The 10120-nt window shown below is 64.4% G+C and overlaps 2 protein-coding genes across 7 annotated transcripts; one reads left to right on the top strand and one right to left on the bottom strand.

Moving 5' to 3' along the window:
* Nucleotides 1-226: 226 nt before the first annotated feature.
* On the bottom strand, nucleotides 227-7257 carry MRPL11 (mitochondrial ribosomal protein L11). Of its 3 annotated transcripts, XM_080635755.1 has the most exons (9): nucleotides 7236-7257; nucleotides 7048-7141; nucleotides 4726-4857; nucleotides 4325-4405; nucleotides 3914-4059; nucleotides 3517-3612; nucleotides 3311-3404; nucleotides 2885-3044; nucleotides 227-393 (listed from the first exon to the last, which is right to left on the bottom strand). In XM_080635755.1, the coding sequence occupies exons 4-9, from the start codon at nucleotides 4341-4343 to the stop codon at nucleotides 294-296; spliced, it is 615 nt and encodes a 204-aa protein (XP_080491881.1). In that variant the 5' UTR covers nucleotides 4344-4405; nucleotides 4726-4857; nucleotides 7048-7141; nucleotides 7236-7257; the 3' UTR covers nucleotides 227-293. The 3 variants fall into 3 exon arrangements, with proteins under 3 accessions (XP_080491881.1, XP_080491882.1, XP_080491883.1); XM_080635756.1 differs by lacking the exons at nucleotides 4726-4857; nucleotides 7048-7141; nucleotides 7236-7257 and adding an exon at nucleotides 5101-5227; XM_080635757.1 differs by lacking the exons at nucleotides 3914-4059; nucleotides 4325-4405; nucleotides 4726-4857; nucleotides 7048-7141; nucleotides 7236-7257 and adding an exon at nucleotides 3693-3891.
* A 219-nt stretch (nucleotides 7258-7476) lies between these two features.
* On the top strand, nucleotides 7477-10111 carry FKBP2 (FKBP prolyl isomerase 2). 4 transcript variants are annotated; one of them, XM_080635764.1, is made up of 6 exons: nucleotides 7477-7894; nucleotides 8428-8562; nucleotides 9081-9193; nucleotides 9374-9420; nucleotides 9654-9689; nucleotides 9950-10111. In XM_080635764.1, exons 1-6 carry the CDS (start codon nucleotides 7883-7885, stop codon nucleotides 10009-10011), a joined length of 405 nt encoding a protein of 134 aa, XP_080491890.1. In that variant the 5' UTR covers nucleotides 7477-7882; the 3' UTR covers nucleotides 10012-10111. The 4 variants fall into 4 exon arrangements, with proteins under 4 accessions (XP_080491890.1, XP_080491888.1, XP_080491889.1 ...); XM_080635762.1 differs by lacking the exon at nucleotides 7477-7894 and having other exon boundaries at nucleotides 8093-8562; nucleotides 9950-10015; nucleotides 10054-10105; XM_080635763.1 differs by lacking the exon at nucleotides 7477-7894 and having other exon boundaries at nucleotides 8093-8562; nucleotides 9950-10013; nucleotides 10050-10071.
* The last annotated feature ends 9 nt before the right edge of the window (nucleotides 10112-10120 follow it).

The raw sequence follows: 10120 nt of genomic DNA, 5'->3' as shown, positions 1-10120 counted from the left end.
GGATGAAGGACAGTGAAGATATGGGAGGAAGAGGGGGCTGGAGAAGCGTGAGGAGGATAAAGATGGAAGAGGACGAGGATGGTGGACGAAGGGGCTGATGATGAAGATGCCACATCCCCCCCAAAGGAACCCTCCTCATCCTCCCCCCCCCCAAAGGGACCCTCCTCATCCTCCCCCCCCCAAAGGGTCCCTCCTCATCCTCCCCTCCCCAATAAGAGACCCAATATTGGATGAAGAAACGTTTATTGGGGGGAACCCCGGCCCTGGGGGGGTCAGAGGCTGGGGGGGGGGGGTCAGTTCTTCTTCACTCCCTCCTCCTCCTCCTCCTGGGCTGCGGCCGCCTCCTGCTCCCGCCGCTGCTGCTGGAACTCAGCACATTCCTCAGCCGTCAGCCTGGGGGGGGGGGGGGTGTTAATGGGGGGGGGGCACCCACAAACCCACCCCTCTTCCCCCCACTGAGGGACGAGGGCATTGGGGGGGGATGGGGTCACCCCAATGTTTAATAAGGTGGGGGGGGCACCCCAGTGTTTGGGGAGGGCACCCAGTGATGTGGGGGGGTTGTTGGGGAGTGGGGGCACCTCAGTGTTTGGATGGGGGGGCCACCCTGTTGTTGGGGGGCAAGGCTCTTGGGGGGGTTGCTGTTGGGGTGATTCTTAGGCAGCAGTTGGGGGGCTGGTTTTGTTTGGGGGGCTGTTGTTGCAGGGGTTGTTGCGGTGACTGCGGGGGGTGATATTGGGGGTCAACTGCTGGCGGGGTTGTTGGGAGGCCTATCAGGAAGTTGTTGGGGGGGGGGGGGTGGTGTTTGGAGGGGCTGTTGTTGGGGTGACTGTTGGAGGGGCTGCTGGTGGTGGTGCTAGTTACTGTGGGGTGTCGTTTGGGGGTGTTGCTGGGATGTGTTGGGGGAGTTGTTGCTGTTGGGGTGACTGCTCGGGGTGGCGTTGTTCAAGGTGTTGCTGAGGTGGCTGTTGGGGGTGGTTATTGGGAGCTGTTGTTGGGTGTCTGCTGTTATTGGGGGTGTTGGTGCTGTTGGGGTGACTGCTGGCGGTTGTTATTGAGGGTTGGTTCTATTAGGGGATTGTTGTTACGGGGGGTGGTTGTGAGGATGTTGTTGGGGGTAGTTATTGGAGATTGGTGCTGTTATGGGGCTGCTGTTCGGGGGGGTGGTTGTTGGGGGTGGTTGTTGTTGTGGGGGGTATTGGGGGCTGCTGTTGTTGTGGGGGGTATTGGGGGTTGCTGTTGTTGTGGGGGGTATTGGGGGCTGCTGTTGTTGTGGGGGGTATTGGGGGTTGCCGTTGTTGTGGGGGGTATTGGGGGCTGCTGTTGTTGGGGGGGGTATTGGGGGCTGCTGTTGTTGGGGGGGGTATTGGGGGCTGCTGTTGTTGTGGGGGGTATTGGGGGTTGCTGTTGTTGGGGGGGGTATTGGGGGTTGCTGTTGTTGGGGGGGGTATTGGGGGTTGCTGTTGTTGTGGGGGGTATTGGGGGTTGCTGTTGTTGTGGGGGGTATTGGGGGCTGCTGTTGTTGTGGGGGGTATTGGGGGCTGCTGTTGTTGGGGGGGGTATTGGGGGCTGCTGTTGTTGGGGGGGGTATTGGGGGTTGCTGTTGTTGTGGGGGGTATTGAGGGTTGCTGTTGTTGTGGGGGGTATTGAGGGCTGCTGTTGTTGGGGGGGGTATTGGGGGCTGCTGTTGTTGGGGGGGGTATTGGGGGTTGCTGTTGTTGGGGGGGGGTATTGGGGGCTGCTGTTGTTGGGGGGGGTATTGGGAGTTGCTGTTGTTGGGGGGGGTATTGGGGGTTGCTGTTGTTGGGGGGGGTATTGGGGGTTGCTGTTGTTGGGGGGGGTATTGGGGGTTGCTGTTGTTGGGGGGGGTATTGGGGGTTGCTGTTGTTGTGGGGGGTATTGGGGGTTGCTGTTGTTGGGGGGGGTATTGGGGGTTGCTGTTGTTGGGGGGGGTATTGGGGGTTGCTGTTGTTGGGGGGGGTATTGGGGGTTGCTGTTGTTGGGGGGGGTATTGGGGGTTGCTGTTGTTGGGGGGGGTATTGGGGGCTGCTGTTGTTGGGGGGGGTATTGGGGGTTGCTGTTGTTGGGGGGGGTATTGGGGGCTGCTGTTGTTGGGGGGGGTATTGGGGGCTGCTGTTGTTGGGGGGGGTATTGGGGGTTGCTGTTGTTGTGGGGGGTATTGGGGGCTGCTGTTGTTGGGGGGGGTATTGGGGGCTGCTGTTGTTGGGGGGGGTATTGGGGGCTGCTGTTGTTGGGGGGGGTATTGGGGGTTGCTGTTGTTGGGGGGGGTATTGGGGGCTGCTGTTGTTGGGGGGGGTATTGGGGGCTGCTGTTGTTGGGGGGGGTATTGGGGGCTGCTGTTGTTGGGGGGGGTATTGGGGGCTGCTGTTGTTGTGGGGGGTATTGGGGGCTGCTGTTGTTGGGGGGGGTATTGGGGGTTGCTGTTGTTGTGGGGGGTATTGGGGGTTGCTGTTGTTGTGGGGGGTATTGGGGGCTGCTGTTGTTGTGGGGGGTATTGGGGGCTGCTGTTGTTGGGGGGGGTATTGGGGGCTGCTGTTGTTGGGGGGGGTATTGGGGGTTGCTGTTGTTGTGGGGGGTATTGGGGGTTGCTGTTGTTGGGGGGGGTATTGGGGGCTGCTGTTGTTGGGGGGGGTATTGGGGGCTGCTGTTGTTGTGGGGGGTATTGGGGGCTGCTGTTGTTGGGGGGGGTATTGGGGGCTGCTGTTGTTGGGGGGGGTATTGGGGGCTGCTGTTGTTGGGGGGGGTATTGGGGGCTGCTGTTGTTGGGGGGGGTATTGGGGGCTGCTGTTGTTGGGGGCTGTTGTTGCAGGGGGTGGTGGTGGGGGTTGTTGGGGGTTGTTGCTGTCTGGGGGGGGGGGGCACGCACCGGGGCACCACGCGCAGGCCGAGGCTGCGGGCAGAGCCCACCAGCGCCGTCACCAGCTGGGGCAGGGAGGTTCCTCTCAGCGCCACGGCCGGATCCTGCTGCTTCACCAGCGCCACCTCATAGAGGTGCTTCAGCGACACCACCCCCACCTCCTCGTGCCCTGGGGGGGGGGGGGGGGGAACATGGGGGGACCCCCCCCTTCAGCATCCAAAACACACCCAATGGGGATAGGCCCCGAGACCCCCCATAACCCCCCCCTCCAGCACCCACAGATGCCCCCAGCACCCCAAAACCCCCCCCACATTCCCTCTACCACTCATAGGAGCCCCCAGCCCCCCCAAATACTGGACACCCCCCAGGCACCTCTGAACCCCAAAATCCCCCCCCCCTCGAAGCCCTAAAGCCCCCCCTTCCGCAGCTCCTCACCGGGCCGCGTTGCCCCCTTCTCAACACCGGCCACAGCCTTGAGGAAGTAGGAGGAGGGGGGGGGCCCGATGCTCAGGTCGTAGCTCCGGTCGGGCTGAGGCGGGGGCAGAACCGGGTGGGAGGGGGGTTGTGTTAAGCGGGGGCACCCACCGAGGGCTGCCCCGGTAACCGGTAACGGAGGAGGGGGGGGGTGCCCAGGGACTCACGTGCACTCGCAGCCGCACCCGCAGCGGGACCCCGGGCTTGATGTCGCGGGTGCGCTCGTTGAAGTCCTTGCAGAAGGCGCCGATCGGGACCCCGCGCTGCGGAGATACCGGATGGGTCAGTACCGGGAACCGGCGCCGGGAACCCGGACCTCCCCTCCTCCGGCCCAGCCCCGCACCTGCCCCAGGAGGGGCCCCAGCGGCGGCCCCGGCACCGCCCCCCCCGCGGGGATCTGGGTCCGGAGCGGCCTCGACTCCGGCCTCGGCCTGGGCCCGGTCCCGGCGCCCGCCCGTGAGGCCCGCACCGCCCGCGCCGCCTTCGACATGACCACGGGGTCACGTGAGGAAGGACGAGGGGGCGTGACCGCGGAGGGAACCCCGCCCACATCCCGGGACGTACCAACGGCGGCCGGCGTGGGGGGGGGGGGGGGGCAAGAGGGAGAAAGGGGCGGGGTTTGACGGGATAGGGGCGGGGCTTAGCCCTCGCCCCGCCCCCTCCGGCGCGAGGCCCGCAGCCGCCGCAGCACCTCCTCGTGTGACCCGGCCCTGCGGGGGGGGTGGGGGGGCAGAGGTCACGGGGGGGGGATGGGGGGATCAAAGACCCCTCCCCCAAATGGCACCTCCCCCCCAGCACCCCTATTTCCCCCATCAGCCCCCCAGCACCCCCATTTCCCCCCCAAACACCCTCATTCTGGCCCCCAAGCACCCACATTCCCCCCCCAGCACTCATAGGTGACCCCCAGCACCCATATTCCCCCCCCAAGCACCCCCATTCCCCCCCCAGCACCCATAGGTGCCCCCCAGCACCCACCGGCTCCGGGCTTGCTCATAGACTGCAGTGAGGACTCTGTCTCTCTCGTTCAGGAAGGCCGTGTGAGCCTCTGCTATGTACCTGGAGGGGGGGCTCCATATCAGGACCCCCCCCCCGGGGGGGACCCCGACCCACTGGGACCCCCCTAAAGACCCAAAGTCCCCCCCCAAGCCCCTAGGAACCCCCTAAATTCCGGAGCGTGCCCCCTCCAACTCCTGGGTTCCCCCCACACATGGGTGCCCCCCCTCCTCCTTGGGACCCACTGGGGTTCCCCCCCCCAGCCAATTGGTCCCCCACAAAATGGGTTCCCCCCCGGACCCCCCCCCACCCCTGGGTGCCCCCCCTCATCATAGGGACCCCCCCTCCCCTTGGGTGCCCCCCTCCCTTGGGTGCCCCCCCACCTGTAGGCCAGTGCGTGGGCCACCCCCCCCAGCGTTGTCAGCACCAGGCAGAGCCCCAGCACGCGCCAGGGGGGGCCGCGGGGCCTCCGGGGGGGGCGGAACTGCTCCCAGTACAGGCGGTCAGGGTCAGTCCTGGGGGGGGGGGGGGGAGCACCCATGGGAACCCTGCGGACCCCATAGGGACCCACAGGGTCACGAAGACCCCCCCCCCAGCACCCATGGGAACACCAGGACCCCCCCCAAGAGACCCCCCAGCACCCATGGGATCGTCCACCCCCCCCCCAGGAAGCACCCATAGGACCCCTATGCCCCCCCTTCAGTCCTCCCCAGCACCCATCGGACCCCCACATCCCCCCCCCCCGGGGTCCCGGTTACCGTGGGGGGGGCTTGGGGCGGGGGGGGGCTCCGGCTCCTTTGGCTCCTGCTTTGGGCCGGGGGGGGGCTCCAGGGGGGGCTCCAGGGGGGGCCCGGGGCCGGGTCAGGGCTCCATAGGCCTCTGCCAGCAGCAGGAACCGCTCGTGGCGGGAGGGGTCCGAGGGGTCCCCGTCCGGGTGCACCTGGGGGGGGCCCAGTCCTCCCAGTTCATCCCAGTGCCCCCAGCTCATCCCAACTGATCCCAGTGCCCCCAGCTCATCCCAACTGATCCCAGTGCCCCCAGCTCATCCCAACTGATCCCAGTGCCCCCAGCTCATCCCAACCGATCCCAGTGCCCCCAGCTCATCCCAACTGATCCCAGTGCCCCCAGCTCATCCCAACTGATCCCAGTGCCCCCAGCTCATCCCAACTGATCCCAGTGCCCCCAGCTCATCCCAACTGATCCCAGTGCCCCCAGCTCATCCCAACTGATCCCAGTGCTCCCAGCTCATCCCAACTGATCCCAGTGCCCCCAGCTCATCCCAATTGATCCCAGTGCCCCCAGCTCATCCCAACCGATCCCAGTGCCCCCAGCTCATCCCAACCGATCCCAGTGCCCCCAGCTCATCCCAACTGATCCCAGTGCTCCCAGCTCATCCCAACTGATCCCAGTGCCCCCAGCTCATCCCAATTGATTCCAGTGCCCCCAGCTCATCCCAACCGATCCCAGTGCCCCCAGCTCATCCCAACCGATCCCAGTGCCCCCAGCTCATCCCAACCGATCCCAGTGCTCCCAGCTCATCCCAACTGATCCCAGTGCTCCCAGCTCATCCCAACTGATCCCAGTGCCCCCAGCTCATCCCAATTGATTCCAGTGCCCCCAGCTCATCCCAACCGATCCCAGTGCCCCCAGCTCATCCCAACCGATCCCAGTGCCCCCAGCTCATCCCAACTGATCCCAGTGCTCCCAGCTCATCCCAACTGATCCCAGTGCTCCCAGCTCATCCCAACTGATCCCAGTACCCCCAGCTCATCCCAACTGATCCCAGTGCCCCCAGCTCATCCCAATTGATCCCAGTGCCCCCAGCTCATCCCAACCGATCCCAGTGCCCCCAGCTCATCCCAACCGATCCCAGTGCCCCCAGCTCATCCCAACCGATCCCAGTGCCCCCAGCTCATCCCAACTGATCCCAGTGCCCCCAGCTCATCCCAACTGATCCCAGTGCCCCCAGCTCATCCCAACTGATCCCAGTACCCCCAGCTCATCCCAACTGATCCCAGTGCCCCCAGCTCATCCCAACTGATCCCAGTGCCCCCAGCTCATCCCAACCGATCCCAGTACCCCCAGCTCATCCCAACTGATCCCAGTGCCCCCAGCTCATCCCAACTGATCCCAGTGCTCCCAGCTCATCCCAATTGATCCCAGTGCCCCCAGCTCATCCCAACTGATCCCAGTGCCCCCAGCTCATCCCAACTGATCCCAGTGCCCCCAGCTCATCCCAACTGATCCCAGTGCCCCCAGCTCATCCCAACTGATCCCAGTACCCCCAGCTCATCCCAACTGATCCCAGTGCCCCCAGCTCATCCCAACTGATCCCAGTGCCCCCAGCTCATCCCAACTGATCCCAGTGCCCCCAGCTCATCCCAACTGATCCCAGTGCCCCCAGCTCATCCCAACTGATCCTAGTCCTCCCAGTTCATCTCAGTTCATTCCAGTGCCCCCAGCTCATCCCAGTGCCTCCAGTTCATCCCCCAAGCACCCATGGGATCTCCCAGGGATCCCCAGAACCCCCCCCCCCCAGCACCCATGGGATAGTCCAGCCCCCCCAGAAGCACCCATAGGACCCCTACCACCCCAGTTTATCCCAGTTCGTCCCAGTGCCCCCAGTGCATCCCAGTTCCCTCAGTTCATTCCAGTTCATCCCAGTGCCCCCAGTCCCCCCCAGTCCATCCCAGTCCCCCCAGCACCTCCTTGCAGCGCTCCAGGAACGCCGCCCTGATCTCTGCCGGTGACGCCTCGGGCCGGACCCCCAGCACCGAGTGCGGGTCCCTCGGCCCGGCCCTGGGGGGGGGGACGGACACAAACGGGGGTCGGTGGGGGGGTCCCGCGGGGGGGGGTCCCGGTGGGGTTCGGGGTCCCCCCGTTGGGGTCTCACCGTGTGCAGAGCCTGGGCCCGGTCCGGGGAAGCAGCCGGGGGGGGACGGCCCAGGGCTCCTGCGGACGGGCTCGGCGTCAGCTCCATTAACGTTTAATTAACGCTTAATTAACCCTTAATTAACGCTTAATTAACCCTTAATTAACCCTTAATTAACCATCAATAATCAATTAACGCGGCGGGCCCCCCCCTGGCGAGCCCCGTTAATTAACGAGGATGAATGAAGAGGGTTAATGAAGAGGCGGGGCTAATTAACGGCTAAGTGTGTTTAATTAACGGCTGATCACGCCTTTCCCCTAATTAGTGCTCATTAGTCTCTAATGCATCCCAATTAACAGCCAATGAGCGCTAATGACGGCTAATTAACGGCTAATTAACGGCTAATTAACCCCACCCCGCCGCCATCGCCAATCCGTTCAGCGCGCTTCATGCTAATGAGATGCTAATTAGGGGGAGGCGAGGGGGAGGTGCTTAATTAGGGGTCATTAATAAGGGTTCATGAGACCACCCCCCCCGGCCCGTTACCATGGGAACCCTGCGCCGCGCCGCCGCCGGCGGTGGCCGCCGTCTTCCGCTTCCGCTCACGCCACTTCCGGCCGGTGGAGAAGTCACGTGAACCCGCGCCTGCGCAGCGCGCCCTGAGCGCGATGGTGGCGGAGGTGAAGGGGGGGGGGGAACACGAACCGAGGGGGCCCGGGGGGGTCCCGGGAGGGGCAGGGGGGTCCTCGAGGGGGTCCCGGGGGGTTCCCGGTGTGTGAGGGGGGCACTGGGGAGGGCGGAAGCTGAGGAAGGGCCTGGGGGGAGCAAGAGCGCGGCCTAAGAGGAGGCCCTGAGGGGTGGGGGGGCACGGAATGGGGACTTTGTTGGGGTGCTGATGACGTCATGAGGGTGCTGATGACGTCACGGGGTGCCCTGTCTCAGGGGAGTGACCCTTGGGGTTGGGGTGCTGATGACATCACTGGGGTGCTTGTGATGTCACCGGGCTGCCTATGACGTCACGGGGATGCCCATGAACCCCTTGTGCTGTCAATGACCCTATGGGGGAGGGGGGGGGATGGGGTATGACCCTTTTAGGGGGTGGGGCGGGGATGTGCCTATGGCAAGGCTGGTTTGCCGATGACGTCAAGGGCCCGGAGATGACGTCACAGACCCGGCAATGACGTCATGGGGTGCCCCCCCCCCCCCCCCCCAGCTGTGGTGGGTGCTGGCGCTGGCGCTGGCGCTGGCGGCAGAGCCGGGCCGGAAGGTGCAGATCGGGGTGAGGCGGCGGCCGGAGGCCTGCGGGGTCCGGTCCCGGCGCGGGGACCTGCTCCACATGCACTACACGGTATTGGGGGGGCACTGGTTTGTACTGGTTTATACTGGTTTGGATGGCGAGGGGGTGAGAGGGATCGTGGGGAGAGTCCTGGTTGTCCATGGTAACCCTGTGGGGGGGTTACTGGTTTGGACTGGGAAGCATTGGGAGAGTTGTGGTTGTCCACAGTAACCTGGGGGGTGTTACTGGTTTGGGCTGGTTTGGACTGGGGAAGGGGTATTGGTTGGGCTGGTTTGGACCAAAGAATGACCTGGGTATGGACGTGAAGGTCTGGAGACCACTGGTTTATACTGGTGCGTACTGGGAACCTTTCTAGGGAACCTTGCGTGCGCACAGAAGGCTTTGGGGCTCACTGGTTCAGACTGGCAGCCCTGATTTATACTGGTTTATACTGGTTTCAGGACAAAGGGGCTATTTTAGGGAAGAATTATACTGGTTAGTGTGGGCTTTTGTGGTTTCTTACTTGTTGGGGTGGCTTGTGCTGGTCCGTACTGGTCTATACTGGTCCATACTGGTCTATACTGGTGCAGGGCCACCTGGAGGACGGTTCCCAGTTCGACAGCAGCCGGAGCCGGGATCAGCCCTTTGTGTTCTCCCTGGGCACTGGGCAGGTCATCAAGGGCTGGGACCAGGGACTATTGGGGTACGGTGGGGGGGGCCGGGTTTGGGGGGGCTCCAGAGGGTGGGGGGGACCCCAATAGCTTGGGGGGGTCCCAAGGGTTTAGGGAAGCCCCTGGGCTATGGGAGGACCCCAGTTTTGGGTTTGGGGGGGCCCCATTATTTGGGGGATCCCCCCTGATCCTCCCCCCCCATTTCCCCCTAGGATGTGTGAAGGGGAGAAGCGGAAGCTGGTGATTCCTCCGGAGCTGGGTGAGCCCCAAACTGGGGGGGCCCAAATGGGGGGACCCCAAAACGCAATGGGGGGGCACCCTAAAAACACGGGGGGCCCAGATTAGGGGGGGTGTTGCCTTTTGGGAGACCCCAAATAAGGGAGACCCCCCCCCCCTTGATGAAAGGATTCTGGGGTGAGCCCCTAAATTGAATGATCCGGGGGGGCACCCCCAGACTGCCCCCCCAATGATGCCCCATTCCCCCCCCCCCAGGCTACGGAGACCGTGGGGCCCCCCCAAAAATCCCAGGTGAGCCCTGACACCCCCCCCCCCCCGCGTTTTGGGGTTCAGGGGGGAATTGAGGGGAATTGGGGGGGTCAGAGGGAAATGGGGGGGTCCTCGGGTGGGGTTTTGGGGTTCAGCAGAGAGATGGGGGGGTTCAAGGGTGGAAATGGGGGGGGAAATGAGGCTTTTTGGGGTTCAGGAGGGTCCCAAGTGTGGCTTTGGGGGTACCATGGGCTGGTTTTGGGGGGGGGGGAGGTTTGGGGTCCTGACCCCCCCTCGCACAGGGGGGGCTGTGCTCATCTTTGAGGTGGAGCTGCTGAAGATCGAGCGGCGGCCGGAGCTTTAGGGGTGTCCCCAACCCCGAGGGGGGGGGCCTCCATTTAGGGAGCCCCCCCCCCTTTGTGGGGGGTGCCCCTAAATTGTGGGAGGGGGGTCAATAAAGTGCTGGTTGGAGC

Source organism: Psittacula echo (assembly GCF_963264785.1).
Source record: "Psittacula echo genome assembly, chromosome: 28".
NCBI lineage: Eukaryota > Metazoa > Chordata > Aves > Psittaciformes > Psittacidae > Psittacula > Psittacula echo.
The sequence above is the reverse complement of the archived record's forward strand: the minus strand, read 5'-3'. Positions and strand labels throughout refer to the sequence as shown.

Bases quoted from the DNA above. Each gene is read 5' to 3' on its own strand.
- MRPL11 (XM_080635755.1), bottom strand. The intron at 3,613-3,913 runs GTACGTCCCGGG...GTATCTCCGCAG, and splicing joins CCCCACGCCGGCCGCCGTTG to CGCGGGGTCCCGATCGGCGC. The intron at 3,405-3,516 runs GTGAGTCCCTGG...CCCCCGCCTCAG, and splicing joins GGGTGCGGCTGCGAGTGCAC to CCCGACCGGAGCTACGACCT.
- FKBP2 (XM_080635761.1), top strand. From the start codon at position 8,392: ATGACGTCATGGGGTGCCCCCCCCCCCCCCCCCCAGCTGTGGTGGGTG. The intron at 9,194-9,373 runs GTACGGTGGGGG...ATTTCCCCCTAG, and splicing joins TGGGACCAGGGACTATTGGG to GATGTGTGAAGGGGAGAAGC. The intron at 9,421-9,653 runs GTGAGCCCCAAA...CCCCCCCCCCAG, and splicing joins GGTGATTCCTCCGGAGCTGG to GCTACGGAGACCGTGGGGCC.